This window comes from Oncorhynchus gorbuscha, linkage group LG24 (assembly GCF_021184085.1).
Source record: "Oncorhynchus gorbuscha isolate QuinsamMale2020 ecotype Even-year linkage group LG24, OgorEven_v1.0, whole genome shotgun sequence".
Taxonomy (NCBI): domain Eukaryota; kingdom Metazoa; phylum Chordata; class Actinopteri; order Salmoniformes; family Salmonidae; genus Oncorhynchus; species Oncorhynchus gorbuscha.
This window is the reverse complement of record NC_060196.1, coordinates 65,654,686-65,670,749: the sequence shown is the minus strand read 5'-3', so window position 1 is coordinate 65,670,749 and position 16,064 is coordinate 65,654,686. Positions and strand designations below refer to the sequence as shown.

General features: G+C 43.3%; 1 protein-coding gene across 2 annotated transcripts; it reads right to left on the bottom strand.

The window, feature by feature from the left end:
- Nucleotides 1–408: 408 nt before the first annotated feature.
- Nucleotides 409–13,324, bottom strand: cibar1 (CBY1 interacting BAR domain containing 1). Of its 2 annotated transcripts, XM_046327659.1 has the most exons (9): nucleotides 13,023–13,321; nucleotides 12,509–12,743; nucleotides 12,226–12,294; nucleotides 9,194–9,295; nucleotides 8,312–8,317; nucleotides 8,035–8,139; nucleotides 6,929–7,042; nucleotides 2,064–2,183; nucleotides 409–985 (listed from the first exon to the last, which is right to left on the bottom strand). In XM_046327659.1, exons 1-9 carry the CDS (start codon nucleotides 13,049–13,051, stop codon nucleotides 872–874), a joined length of 894 nt encoding a protein of 297 aa, XP_046183615.1. In that variant the 5' UTR covers nucleotides 13,052–13,321; the 3' UTR covers nucleotides 409–871. The 2 variants fall into 2 exon arrangements, with proteins under 2 accessions (XP_046183615.1, XP_046183616.1); XM_046327660.1 differs by lacking the exon at nucleotides 2,064–2,183 and having other exon boundaries at nucleotides 13,023–13,324.
- Between the last annotated feature and the right edge of the window lie 2,740 nt (nucleotides 13,325–16,064).

Below are 16,064 nucleotides of genomic sequence, written 5' to 3'. Positions count from 1 at the left end.
GTTACTAAACAGACCTGGGACCAGGCTAGTTTAGTGGTTACTAAACAGACCTGGGACCAGGCTAGTTTAGTGGTTACTAAACAGACAGCACAAACAGACCTGGGACCAGGCTAGTTTAATGGTTACTAAACAGACAGCACAAACAGACCTGGGACCAGGCTAGTTTAGTGCTTACTAAACAGACAGTAAAACACTGAACATTATGTAGAGGGTATTTAATATCACTGCATTGGCATGACCATTTCTAATCCACCATCATCATCATCATTATGACCAGTGTGAGTCAGTTTCAACTAAACCCTGCTGTTATCACCATTGTGACTGTGTATCATTCAACACATGGTGCCAATATGTCTACAAGGCAAAAACAAGACATTGAAGATTCTGAACAATTTATCAATTCCATTGTTGAGTCCATTGTTTTTATTCCATAAAAACAACAGTTTTTCTATTCTGGAAAGTTTATACAAGAGGCAACATTGCCACACAAAACAAATACAGATTTGGCACTTTGTTATATACAAATACAATTAGACATTAATACTGCCACATGACAAAGACATTGATATCCCACCATCCCTTTGGTCAATGAAATAGATAAATAACATAGCAATTATTTCAGCTCCAGAAATGGAAATAATAACGACCATGTACAACTGCTGGGTTAAAAATACTTTACGTGAATATTATCCTGTGTCCATAAGTGGCACCCTGTTCCCTATATAGTGCACTTACTTTTGACCAGAGCCCTATGGGCCCCATATGGCCCTCATTTAGGACATCATTTCATGGCCATAAAGAACACACTATTTTCTAGAAAACCTCCTCCCATCACAAATGAAAAGATACTAATCAAAACAGATTTCCGAATTCATTCATCATCTGTGACTTCTTCAAGATCATCATCTTCCTCTTCATCATCCACATCTTCGTCATCTCCCTCCTCCTCCTCCTCTCTCCTCTGTCTGCTCGGGGTCAGTGATTGCTATAGAAAACAGGCAGTCATTCAGTAAATAGACTGACTAAAAAGATAATCAATATAACTTGTTACCATTCTAAAACCATGTATTCTGTGACTGTGCTGTAAAGTACATTATTCAATACAATGCAACTTTGTATGAGTCTGTTTCTGCTATCATGTCAACTCATTGTTACTCATTGCCAAGCCATATTTGGAGTTGGCAAGCACACAACCAGTATCTGAGACCAGGGCTAGGCTAGCGTCCGAGACCAGGGCTAGCGTCCGAGACCAGGGCTAGGCTAGCGTCCGAGACCAGGGCTAGGCTAGCCCCGGAGACCAGGGCTAGGCTAGCCCCGGAGACCAGGCTCAGCATCCTCAAAGACAGAGGAGATTGAAATAAAGCAGGCTACATCTCTCAGTCTTCCTGTTAAATGAAGCAGTTTGATATCAGATTACAGGCTACCTCTAGGTGTTCCTGTTAAATAAAGCAGTTTGATATCAGATTACAGGCTACCTCTAGGTGTTCCTGTTAAATAAAGCAGTTTGATATCAGATTACAGGCTACCTCTAGGTGTTCCTGTTAAATGAAGCAGTTTGATATCAGATTACAGGCTACCTCTAGGTGTTCCTGTTAAATGAAGCAGTTTGATATCAGATTACAGGCTACCTCTAGGTGTTCCTGTTAAATAAAGCAGTTTGATATCAGATTACAGGCTACCTCTAGGTGTTCCTGTTAAATAAAGCAGTTTGATATCAGATTACAGGCTACCTCTAGGTGTTCCTGTGAAGAGGTTAGTTAGGTTGTGATGATATGGATGATATTGCTGTACACAGCTCAGATACAGCCTGACTGATAAAGGTGCAGTAAGGGATATTAACAAGGGCCATAGAACGCTCTGCTTTTCTACGAGGAAAACTGGGGGATTCTGAGTGGAGCAAAATCCATGTTGGAAGCATCAAGATGACCCCATTAACACTCCCATCAATCAAAACAAGTGGTTCAATTACACCACAGTTATCGGGCACCAACAGTAGATGTAGCCAAAGGTCAAAGGTTCAGAACCTGAAGAGAGTAAATTGGTTTTAGGCACCAGTATCTTACCTGTAAGGTCCCCGTTTTACTCAGGGTAGACGCAGTCAGATTGAGTGATGTTTTGGAATTAGCACGCACTATTTCTAAGCGAGACTGGTAGTCAGGGGGGTGCAGCAAGGTCCTGAATACCTGCCAAAACAGGACGGAGGGCTGGCTATACTCTTCCATTTAGAACCCCCCCAAAAAAAAACAAAACAGTGCTTCTGCTGGCCTCTTGAACTGAGTGGGTGTAAAACAATGGACATTTCCAGAATGTAAACAATGTGTTCTGCCTTTGATACATATTTAGAGTACAGAAGAGACATTCTTCAAGTCAAAGTTGGATATTAGTAGTGCTGTAGTAAAGGATATATTATAGAGCCAGATAAGCAACATGTTAATTTCAAAACACATGCAAGTCAACGGGCATGGAAATTGTACGGAGGAAAACAGGTTCATAACGTTAGGAAACGTTCTTTACCCTTCGTGGTCGTCGCTAAGCCAAACAATGGGCCTTATGTCATTGATGATACAAACTTTCTTCAATAGCAACACATCATCCTCTGCCTTTCCTTCAGGATCTGTAGCTAATCATACAATTATAAAGAAACACTATGCACACAAATGAGAAAATATTGTGCAAGCAAGGAGCCCAGTAATCAAACTGACAATCTAATTACACCTCAGTGTAAAACCTACCAACCAGTTAAAAGTATGTCCCCAGAAACCACTAAGTGTGTTAAATAAGGACTCACCAGGGGAAAGTGTGGAGAATGCATTCCATTCCACTAAGTCCTTGGTAGCATCCCAAATGGCAACCTATTCCCTATTTAGTGCACCACCTTTGACCAGAGCCATATGTAAAGATAGTGCACTATATAGGGGATAGGGAGTCATCTAGGTCAAAGCCCTTGATCAGGTCTAGCTAGAAGCTTGGGGCGGCAGGGTAGCCTAGTGGTTAGAGCATTGGACTAGTAACCGAAAGGTTGCAAGTTCAAATCCCCGAGCTGACAAGGTACAAAATCTGTCGTTCTGCCCTTGAACAGGCAGTTAACATCTGATTCATTAGGATCCTCCACATTTTCCTCTTATGGGTAAAAATAAAAATATAAGCTTTGTGAAATCTTCATGCACATTTGACTTATAACCACGAGGCTTCTAAATAATCTCATGGTTATGGATTATCGTTTCATTAACCTAGGCTACATCACGTTATTTCAGATTATCGCTTTGGAGCGCAATATCACCTTCTTAAAAAATTAAAATAAACATTTAAAAAATTGGGCATGTGTGGGAAATAGAAGGCAGCCGTGAAAATGATAAGACCTTTCAAACATTATCGACTTGATGCCGACTGAAGTGGTTTAGTTGTTGAACAAGACTGAGGCGTGTGTTGGTACGTTTAACGGTAATACCGTTATAATTCAGATGTGAACAACCATCAGACTGTATGATTCAGTGCAATATGCCTATCACATTACTCAAAATATCAGAATTTGTAAAAATATATTTAAAAAATAATAATAATAATAATAATAAGTGTTATGCATGCCAATATATTAGGATTAATAGGAGGCAAAGTGACCGTGTCATAATAAAAATCACATTAAACGTTTTCCAATTGCAACATAAACATGTTTACTCCTGGCTTAACATCACCCTAAAACCTGAGCTGGGAGGTTTGTTGTTGTCCTAAAACAAGTTACCAGGATTCCTAGAACCTTTTCTGATAAGCTTTATGAATACAGGCCCATCTCCTATAACCTCCAGATCCTCCTCTTCCTCTCCTATAACCTCCAGATCCTCCTCTTTCTCTCCTATAACCTCCAGATCCTCCTCTTCCTCTCCTATAACCTCCAGATCCTCCTCTTCCTCTCCTATAACCCATACCTCCAGATCCTCCTCTTCCTCTCCTATAACCCATACCTCCAGATCCTCCTCTTTCTCTCCTATAACCTCCAGATCCTCCTCTTTCTCTCCTATAACCTCCAGATCCTCCTCTTTCTCTCCTATAACCTCCAGATCCTCCTCTTCCTCTCCTATAACCTCCAGATCCTCCTCTTCCTCTCCTATAACCCATACCTCCAGATCCTCCTCTTCCTCTCCTATAACCTCCAGATCCTCCTCTTTCTCTCCTATAACCTTCAGATGCTCCTCTTTCTCTCCTATAACCTCCAGATGCTCCTCTTTCTCTCCTATAACCTCCAGATGCTCCTCTTTCTCTCCTATAACCTCCAGATGCTCCTCTTTCTCTCCTATAACCTCCAGATCCTCCTCTTTCTCTCCTATAACCTTCAGATGCTCCTCTTTCTCTCCTATAACCTCCAGATGCTCCTCTTTCTCTCCTATAACCTCCAGATGCTCCTCTTTCTCTCCTATAACCTCCAGATGCTCCTCTTTCTCTCCTATAACCTCCAGATGCTCCTCTTTCTCTCCTATAACCTCCAGATGCTCCTCTTTCTCTCCTATAACCTCCAGATGCTCCTCTTCTCTCCTATAACCTCCAGATGCTCCTCTTTCTCTCCTATAACCTCCAGATGCTCCTCTTTCTCTCCTATAACCTCCAGATGCTCCTCTTTCTCTCCTATAACCTCCAGATGCTCCTCTTTCTCTCCTATAACCTCCAGATGCTCCTCTTTCTCTCCTATAACCTCCAGATGCTCCTCTTTCTCTCCTATAACCTCCAGATGCTCCTCTTTCTCTCCTATAACCTCCAGATGCTCCTCTTTCTCTCCTATAACCTCCAGATGCTCCTCTTTCTCTCCTATAACCTCCAGATGCTCCTCTTTCTCTCCTATAACCTCCAGATGCTCCTCTTTCTCTCCTATAACCTCCAGATGCTCCTCTTTCTCTCCTATAACCTCCAGATGCTCCTCTTTCTCTCCTATAACCTCCAGATGCTCCTCTTTCTCTCCTATAACCTCCAGATGCTCCTCTTTCTCTCCTATAACCTCCAGATGCTCCTCTTTCTCTCCTATAACCTCCAGATCCTCCTCTTTCTCTCCTATAACCTCCAGATGCTCCTCTTTCTCTCCTATAACCTCCAGATGCTCCTCTTTCTCTCCTATAACCTCCAGATCCTCCTCTTTCTCTCCTATAACCTCCAGATGCTCCTCTTTCTCTCCTATAACCTCCAGATCCTGCTCTTCATCTCCTATAACCCATACCTCCAGATCCTCCTCTTCCTCTCCTATAACCTCCAGATCCTCCTCTTCATCTCCTATAACCTCCAGATCCTCCTCTTCATCTCCTATAACCTCCAGATCCTCCTCTTTCTCTCCTATAACCTCCAGATCCTCCTCTTTCTCTCCTATAACCCATACCTCCAGATCCTCCTCTTCCTCTCCTATAACCTCCAGATCCTCCTCTTTCTCTCCTATAACCCATACCTCCAGATCATCCTCTTTCTCTCCTATAACCTCCAGATCCTCCTCTTCCTCTCCTATAACCCATACCTCCAGATCCTCCTCTTCCTCTCCTATAACCTCCAGATCCTCCTCTTCATCTCCTATAACCCATACCTCCAGATCCTCCTCTTCATCTCCTATAACCCATACCTCCAGATCCTCCTCTTCATCTCCTATAACCCATACCTCCAGATCCTCCTCTTCCTCTCCTATAACCCATACCTCCAGATCCTCCTCTTCCTCTCCTATAACCTCCAGATCCTCCCCTTCATCTCCTATAACCTCCAGATCCTCCTCTTCCTCTCCTATAACCCATACCTCCAGATCCTCCTCTTCCTCTCCTGTAACCTCCAGATCCTCCTCTTTCTCTCCTATAATCTCCAGATCCTCCTCTTCCTCTCCTATAACCCATACCTCCAGATCCCCCTCCTCATCTCCTATAACCCATACCTCCAGATCCTCCTCTTCATCTCCTATAACCCATACCTCCAGATCCTCCTCTTCCTCTCCTATAACCCATACCTCCAGATCCTCCTCTTCCTCTCCTATAACCTCCAGATCCTCCTCTTCATCTCCTATAACCTCCAGATCCCCCTCCTCATCTCCTATAACCCATACCTCCAGATCCTCCTCTTCATCTCCTATAACCCATACCTCCAGATCCTCCTCTTCCTCTCCTATAACCCATACCTCCAGATCCTCCTCTTCCTCTCCTATAACCCATACCTCCAGATCCTCCTCTTCCTCTCCTATAACCTCCAGATCCTCCTCTTCATCTCCTATAACCTCCAGATCCTCCTCTTCATCTCCTATAACCTCCAGATCCTCCTCTTCATCTCCTATAACCTCCAGATCCTCCTCTTCATCTCCTATAACCTCCAGATCCTCCTCTTCATCTCCTATAACCCATACCTCCAGATCCTCCTCTTCCTCTCCTATAACCTTCAGATCCTCCTCTTCCTCTCCTATAACCCATACCTCCAGATCCTCCTCTTCCTCTCCTATAACCTCCAGATCCTCCTCTTCCTCTCCTATAACCTTCAGATCCTCCTCTTCATCTCCTATAACCTCCAGATCCTCCTCTTCATCTCCTATAACCTCCAGATCCTCCTCTTCCTCTCCTATAAACTCCAGATCCTCCTCTTCATCTCCTATAACCCATACCTCCAGATCCTCCTCTTCCTCTCCTATAACTCATACCCCCAGACCCTCCTCTTCCTCTCCTATAACTCATACCTCCAGACCCTCCTCTTCCTCTCCTATAACTCATACCTCCAGACCCTCCTCTTCCTCTCCTATAACCCATACCTCCAGATCCTCCTCTTCCTGTCCTATAACTCATAACTCCAGATCCTCCTCTTCCTCTCCTATAACCCATACCACCAGATCCTCCTCTTCCTCTCCTATAACCCATACCTCCAGATCCTCCTCTTCCTCTCCTATAACCCATACCTCCAGATCCTCCTCTTCATCTCCTATAACTCATACCTCCAGATCCCCCTCTTCATCTACGTTGTGTATGCTCTGGTAAGCTGTGGTGTACGCCTCCAACGCCTTGGCATGGAACGACATCTCCACCGTCAAAAACTCCCCAAAGATCTTCTATAGGGAGAGAGGAGAGTAAGAGCAGTATCACATTGTCAACATAGCACAATAGGAAGTAATGACAACTATCAAATTAATAAAGATTTGACGTGGGCCATAATCAATTATTGTAATAATGATTAAACAGATTACATTCAACAAAGAATGATTGGTATGGGTTAAATCTAATGACAAAGAAACACAGGATGCTATTTGGAGAGAGAGAGAGACAGAGAGAGAGAGAGAGAGACAGAGAGAGAGACAGAGAGAGAGACAGAGAGACAGAGAGAGAGAGAGAATCATCAGAAAACAAAAATATAATTGCTTGACAAAAAACAGAGCAAATTAGAATGCAATTTGGCCCTAAACAGAGTACACATTGGCAGAATACCTGACCACTGTGACTGACCCAAACTTAAGGAAATCTTTGACTATGTACAGACTCAGTGAGCATAGCCTTGCTATTGAGAAAGGCAGCCGTAGGCAGACATGGCTCTCAAGAGAAGACAGGCTATGTGCTCACTGCCCACAAAATGAGGTGGAAACTGAGCTGCACTTCCTAACCTCCTGCCAAATGTATGACCATATTAGAGGCACATATTCCACTCAGATTACACAGATCCACAAATAACTTGAAACCAAATCCAATGTTGATAAACTCCCATATCTACTGGGGGAAATTCCAGTGTACCATCACAGCATAAAGATATGTGACCTGTTGCCACAAGAAAAGGGCAACCAGTGAAGAACAAACACCATTATAAATACAACCCATATTTACGTTTATTTTCCCTTTTGTACGTTAACTATTTGCACATATTACATTTATAATGTCTTTATTGTTTTGGAACTTTTGTGAGTGTCATGTTCACTGTTAATGTGTATTGTTTATTTAACTTTGTTTACCCAATTCACTTGCTTTGGCAATGTTAACATATGTTTCCCATGCCAATAAATCCCTTCAATTTAAATTGAGAGATAGAGAGAGACAGAGAGAGAGACAGAGAGACCTTGATATCTTGTATTTTCTGCTTTTCAAACGCATCTATTGTCTCCTCCAGTTGTCGTGTCGTGCGTGTGGCGTCCATCGTGGCTCTCTGCAGGTCGCTTTCAGCCTGTTGTCACGACGACACAATGCGACACGTAACATACACTTCAAATAATTTTCATAAATGGCTATTTGACTAAATGAATGTCTCAGCTAAAGAGATTTGTTGAAATAAATGACTATACTGGACCGCCACCATACAACACCAGAGGTCTCAGAATCAGAAGACAGACACCCACCTGGGACTGTTGGAATCATTAAGGGATTTAGGACATTAGTATCTTTCACCTGTCTTTAATATAGTTATGAATAACAGTGACAGCAATCAACATAGTGTTTAGTCTCATCCCATTGACCCTACTAGTCTCATCCCATTGACCTTACTAGTGTTTAGTCTCATCCCATTGAACTTACTAGTCTTTAGCCTCATCCCATTGACCTTACTAGTCTTTAGTCTCATCCCATTGACCTTACTAGTCTTTAGCCTCATCCCATTGACCTTACTAGTCTTTAGCCTCATCCCATTGACCTTACTAGTCTTTAGCCTCATCCCATTGACCTTACTAGTCTTTAGCCTCATCCCATTGACCTTACTAGTCTTTAGCCTCATCCCATTGACCTTACTAGTCTTTAGCCTCATCCCATTGACCTTACTAGTCTTTAGTCTCATCCCATTGACCTTACTAGTGTTTAGTCTCATCCCATTGACCTTACTAGTCTTTAGCCTCATCCCATTGACCTTACTAGTCTTTAGTCTCATCCCATTGACCTTACTAGTCTTTAGTCTCATCCCATTGACCTTACTAGTCTTTAGTCTCATCCCATTGAACTTACTAGTCTTTAGCCTCATCCCATTGACCTTACTAGTGTTTAGTCTCATCCCATTGACCTTACTAGTCTTTAGCCTCATCCCATTGACCTTACTAGTCTTTAGTCTCATCCCATTGACCTTACTAGTGTTTAGCCTCATCCCATTGACCTTACTAGTGTTTAATCTCATCCTATTGACCTTACTAGTCTTTAGTCTCATCCCATTGACACACATATGCATACACCATAACAATGTAGCCTAAAACATGATTGGTGTAAAGGGCTGATAGGTGAGAGAGCAATAAGGATACAATGATCTGTCTGTCAGAGGGGTTTCTCTGTCTCATTCTCTCCAGCTGCTGCATCTGTTTAGATTCCCTGTTCCTGGCACTCTGACTGGTCTTCAGGTCCTCCTGTCAATCAGAGGTGCATGTTGAGGCAGCTGGGGTTAGTGTCTCAAGTCACATCCTATTCCCTGTATAGTGCACTAGTTTTGACCAGGATTCTATGGGTGCTGGACAACAGTAGTGAACTATATAAGGGAATATGGTGTCTTTTGGGACAAACGTTTATACATATTTCAATAAATTACGATTTCAATTCAAAATCAAAGCAAGATCCAACCAACTGTAGAATACAGCCAGGTCACAGTAAGATCCAACCAACTGTAGAATACAACCAGGTCACAGTAAGATCCAACCAACTGTAGAATACAACCAGGTCACAGTAAGATCCAACCAACTGTAGAATACAGCCAGGTCACAGTAAGATCCAACCAACTGTAGAATACAACCAGGTTACAGTAAGATCCAACCAACTGTAGAATACAGCCAGGTCACAGTAAGATCCAACCAACTGTAGAATACAACCAGGTCACAGTAAGATCCAACCAGCTGTAGAATACAACCAGGTCACAGTAAGATCCAACCAACTGTAGAATACAACCAGGTCACAGTAAGATCCAACCAACTGTAGAATACAACCAGGTTACAGTAAGATCCAACCAACTGTAGAATACAACCAGGTCACAGTAAGATCCAACCAGCTGTAGAATACAACCAGGTCACAGTAAGATCCAACCAACTGTAGAATACAACCAGGTCACAGTAAGATCCAACCAACTGTAGAATACAACCAGGTTACAGTAAGATCCAACCAACTGTAGAATACAGCCAGGTCACAGTAAGATCCAACCAACTGTAGAATACAACCAGGTTACAGTAAGATCCAACCAACTGTAGAATACAACCAGGTAACAGTAAAACAGTGATTTAAATGAATCACCAACATAATGGGTCAATCATATAAAAGTGGTAAATTGCATGACGTTTAAAATGCATTGTCATTACTACAGTGTGGTGCCAGGACAAAAACCTGTCCTACAACAATGAGGAAGCCTATAGGGAGGTCAGAGCCCTGGCAGTGTGGTGCCAGGACAAAAACCTGTGCCAACAATGAGGAAGCTCCCCTCAACAATGAGGAGGCCTATAGGGAGGTCAGAGACCTGGCAGTGTGGTGCCAGGACAAAAACCTGTGCTACAACAATGAGGAAGCCTATAGGGAGGTCAGAGACCTGGCAGTGTGGTGCCAGGACAACAACCTCTCCCTCAACAATGAGGAAGCCTATAGGGAGGTCTCTGGTGCCAGGACAACAACCTCTCCCTCAACAATGAGGAAGCCTATAGGGAGGTCAGAGACCTGGCAGTGTGGTGCCAGGACAACAACCTCTCCCTCAACAATGAGGAAGCCTATAGGGAGGTCAGAGACCTGGCAGTGTGGTGCCAGGACAACAACCTGTCCTACAACAATGAGGAAGCCTATAGGGAGGTCTCTGGCAGTGTGGTGCCAGGACAACAACCTGTCCTACAACAATGAGGAAGCCTATAGGGAGGTCAGAGATCTGGCAGTGTGGTGCCAGGACAACAACCTCTCCCTCAACAATGAGGAAGCCTATAGGGAGGTCAGAGACCTGGCAGTGTGGTGCCAGGACAACAACCTCTCCCTCAACAATGAGGAAGCCTATAGGGAGGTCAGAGACCTGGCAGTGTGGTGCCAGGACAACAACCTCTCCCTCAACGTTGGCAAAACAAAGGAGCTGATCGTGGACTATAGGAAACGGAAGGCCTAACATGCCCCCATTCACATGACTAGGTACTGGTACCTCGTGTAGATAGCCATACTATCTTTGACTTGGTACCTCGTTTAGATAGCCATGCTATCATTGACTTGGTACTGGTACCTCGTGTAGATAGCCATGCTATCATTGACTTGGTACCTCGTGTAGATAGCCATGCTATCATTGACTTGGTACTGGTATCTCATGTAGATAGCCATGCTATCATTGACTTGGTACTGGTACCTCGTGTAGATAGCCATGCTATCATTGACTTGGTACTGGTACCTCGTGTAGATAGCCATGCTATCATTGACTTGGTACCTCGTGTAGATAGCCATGCTATCATTGACTTGGTACCTCGTGTAGATAGCCATGCTATCATTGACTTGGTACCTCGTGTAGATAGCCATGCTATCATTGACTTGGTACTGGTACCTCGTGTAGATAGCCATGCTATCATTGACTTGGTACCTCGTGTAGATAGCCATGCTATCATTGACTTGGTACTGGTACCTCGTGTAGATAGCCATGCTATCTTTGACTTGGTACCTCGTGTATATAGCCATGCTATCATTGACTTGGTACTGGTACCTCGTGTATATAGCCATGCTATCATTGACTTGGTACTGGTACCTCGTGTAGATAGCCATGCTATCATTGACTTGGTACCTCGTGTATATAGCCATGCTATTGTTGCTCATTGTGTATTTCTTCCTTGTGTTACAATTTTTTTAATACAAATATTTCATTTGGTATTTTATTATTCTCTACATTGTTGGGAAGGGTCCACAAGTAAGCATTTCACTGATAGTCTACACCTGTTTACGAAGCATGTGACAATTAAATTGTTACTTGAGGAATCTAATTTCATTGGTCCTCAACTCATGTCTCAGTCATTTCATTCAGGGTAAGCAGAGTTAGCCGTGTGCTAGCCTGCCCCAGAACAGGACCGTTCTGAAGGATTTGTTGCCATAGAAATGTACCTGGCTAAAAGGTGAGACACTTTCATATGACCGCTTATCCCGAGTTGAACTCAAGAGTTGACCAAAGTTACCTTGCTAATTCCTCAAACCTGCTCGTATGATACCCCTCCGGTGTGCAACAGACTTTCTGTTCTGTTGACACAACAAGATGGAGGATAACTCTCACCCAAAACAGTAGGCCTATACATCAGAACAGAAAAACGACCCTCAAGGTATCCAAATATGGGAAAGGACTGTATCTTACCCTTTTAAGTTTAACAACACTTCCATAGCTTTTCAAAGGCTCTACCACTTTGGCTTCAAGCCTCTCCACCTGCAAATACATTGGGAATATCAAAGTTACTTAGTTAATCGATTCCTGAGAGGATTTGAAATCATAGGTAGCTAGATTAGAAGATAAAAATACCTGCAGATGAAACATTATCAATAGAAGTCTGTACTATTTTCAATAACAACCATATTTATAGAATAGAATGTATCCATTATGGTTGAAAATGATCAGGCAATATTATGGTGCGTAGGTTTACCTCTGCTTGACGATAATCCTGAACTTTGGCAAGGTTGTCTGCAAACTGTTTCATACCCCTCTGCAGATTAGGCGTTTCTGTCTCCGCATAGATGCTGATCTCTCTGACCAGTAGGTCTGCCTTGTCCCGTAACCTCGCCGTTTTACGCACGTAGGCGGCGAACAGTTGGCACATCTCTCCAAAGTGCTTCTCCGTGTTGGTGATGTTCTCCTGGATCTGTCTGGTCTGGCTGTCTCTGTGATGGGAACATCCGGGGAACTTTAGCTCGCTAGCTAGCTAGCCTGGTTAAAGTTAACTGAAGTTACATAGCTAGCCAAACTGTCATATAAACACTGATATCAAGCTAAAGGATTAACGCAATAGCTAGCCAGCTGGTTCAATAATTGAAGAAAGGGTTAGCTAACTAACAAGTCACTAAAAAGTTATATAAATCAAGAATTTTGCACGATGTCTAACGTCTTTACGATAGCTAACGTTAGTTTGCTCTGTCTTGCAAGTTGTAAACATGCCTTACCTTGCCCTTGCATCCGGAGTCCGGCTCATAACTGCAGGGTAAAAAGTGGTAATGCGATCCGGTATAAAACAATGCAGATACGCTTCTGATCCAGCAGTTAGGTAACGTTAGCTAGCTAACGGGTGAGTGGGATTGATTTGCTCGTGTAATAAACTAGCAAGCTTCACGTCCGGGAGCCGTTTCCATGGAGATGATTCTTTCCGGTAGAGTATGATGGGAAATGGAGGCACCCACGAGGAGCTCTGTCACTGCCTACATTTTATGGACATCAACTGTATATGTGCATTTCTTTGTCTTGTTTTTACTAAAGAATTCTAACTTTTAAACAATTAATTTATTATTCTAGTTATTTCAGATGTATCGTCATTAGTTGGTTTTAGGCTACACAACTCCTTATAATAACAGATGGGGATATTGCCTTTAATTAATCATGGACCATCTAAACGTCTTGAGTTATATCGAGTGGAACTAACGTTACTCTCCACCACTAGTGACAATAACATTTGATGAATTTTCGGCCTACCTGTTGCTGACGTGTTAACTGGCTCGTCCTGAAGTCCTATTATCCACACCAATCCAAAGACAGAGGTCAAGTTGGTTTTACATTCAACACTTTGTATATTCAACATTCATTCAACAGATATTCAACAGGCATTCCACAGACATTCAGCAGATATTCAGCAGGCATTCCACAGACATTCAGCAGGCATTCCACAGGCATTCCACAGGCATTCCACAGGCATTCAGCAGGCATTCAGCAGACATTCAGCAGACATTCAGCAGGCATTCCACAGGCATTCCACAGGCATTCAACAGACATTCCACAGGCATTCCACAGGCATTCCACAGGCATTCAACAGACATTCAACAGATATTCAGCAGGCATTCAACAGATATTCAGCAGTCATTCAACAGGCATTCAACAGATATTCCACAGGCATTCCACAGGCATTCCACAGACATTCAGCAGGCATTCCACAGGCATTCAGCAGGCATTCAGCAGGCATTCCACAGACATTCAGCAGACATTCAGCAGACATTCAGCAGGCATTCAGCAGACATTCAGCAGACATTCCACAGACATTCCACAGGCATTCCACAGACATTCCGCAGACATTCAACAGACATTCAGCAGGCATTCCACAGGCATTCCACAGGCATTCAACAGACATTCCACAGGCATTCAACAGACATTCAGCAGACATTCCACAGGCATTCCACAGGCATTCAACAGACATTCAACAGGCATTCAACAGATATTCAGCAGTCATTCCACAGGCATTCAACAGATATTCCACAGGCATTCCACAGGCATTCAACAGACATTCAGCAGGCATTCCACAGGCATTCAGCAGACATTCAGCAGACATTCAGCAGGCATTCAGCAGACATTCAGCAGGCATTCCACAGGCATTCAACAGACATTCCACAGGCATTCAACAGACATTCCGCAGACATTCCACAGGCATTCAACAGACATTCCGCAGACATTCCACAGGCATTCCACAGGCATTCAACAGACATTCAACAGATATTCAGCAGGCATTCAACAGATATTCAGCAGTCATTCCACAGGCATTCAACAGATATTCAGCAGGCATTCCACAGGCATTCAACAGATATTCAGCAGTCATTCCACAGGCATTCAAGAGATATTCAGCAGGCATTCAACAGATATTCAGCAGTCATTCCACAGGCATTCAACAGATATTCAGCAGGCATTCAACAGATATTCAGCAGGCATTCCACAGGCATTCAACAGATATTCAGCAGGCATTCCACAGGCATTCCACAGGCATTCCACAGACATTCAACAGACATTCAGCAGGCATTCCACAGGCATTCGCCAAAAACCATTTACAAATGTAAAAATCAATAACTAATTGACCGTTTGTCACAATCTTCAAACTAGACATGATTTATTCTATAAATGTCTAGTATACTTTTAAAACCTTTTGTTATGAGAAAATATTCCAGTTTTGATTTGATAGAAATGCATAACATCTATGATGCCATTTAAAGGGAGATACATCAATAACTAATGCACTGTTTGTCACAGAACTTTCAAACTAGGTATGATTTATTCTATAAATGTCTAGTATAATTTTACAACCTTTATGTTGTGGAAAATTTCCAGGTTTTAATTTTGTAGAAATACATACAATCTGTAAAATGCCATTTTAAAATGTATAAATCAATAACTAATTCACCGTTTGTCACGGAAACATCAAACTAGGTATGATTTATTCTATAAATGTCTAGCATACTTTTACAACTTTTGTTCTAAGTGAAAATTCCAGTTTTGATTTTATAGAGGCATGTAGTCTGTCTCGAGGGTCTGTGGTCTGTCTAGAGGCATGTAGTCTGTCTAGAGTGCGTGTAGTCTGTCTAGAGGCATATAGTCTGTCTAGAGGCCTGTAGTCTGTCTAGAGGCCTGTAGTCTGTCTAGAGGCATGTAGTCTGTCTAGAGGCCGTGTGGTCTGTCTAGAGGGCGTGTGGTCTGTCTAGAGGGCGTGTGGTCTGTCTAGAGGGCGTGTGGTCTGTCTAGAGGGCCTGTGGTCTGTCTAGAGGGCCTGTGGTCTGTCTAGAGGGCCTGTGGTCTGTCTAGAGGCCCTGTGGTCTGTCTAGAGGGCGTGTGGTCTGTCTAGAGGCATATAGTCTGTCTAGAGGCCTGTAGTCTGTCTAGAGGCCTGTAGTCTGTCTAGAGGGCGTGTAGTCTGTCTAGAGGCATATAGTCTGTCTAGAGGGTGTGTAGTCTGTCTAGAGGCATGTAGTCTGTCTAGAGGGCGTGTGGTCTGTCTAGAGGGCGTGTAGTCTGTCTAGAGGGCGTGTCGTCTGTCTAGAGGGCGTGTAGTCTGTCTAGAGGCCGTGTAGTCTGTCTAGAGGCATATAGTCTGTCTAGAGGCATGTAGTCTGTCTAGAGGGCGTGTAGTCTGTCTAGAGGGCGTGTAGTCTGTCTAGAGGCGTGTAGTCTGTCTAGAGGGCGTGTAGTCTGTCTAGAGGGCGTGTAGTCTGTCTAGAGGGCGTGTAGTCTGTCTAGAG

Excerpts from the sequence above, each read along its gene's own strand:
- cibar1 (XM_046327659.1), bottom strand. The coding sequence starts at position 13,051 with ATGAGCCGGACTCCGGATGCAAGGGCAAG. Across the intron at positions 12,295-12,508 it reads AGGATTATCGTCAAGCAGAG|GTGGAGAGGCTTGAAGCCAA; the intron begins GTAAACCTACGC and ends ATGTATTTGCAG. Across the intron at positions 2,184-6,928 it reads ATGAAGAGGGGGATCTGGAG|GTATTCAGGACCTTGCTGCA; the intron begins GTATGAGTTATA and ends CTGTTTTGGCAG.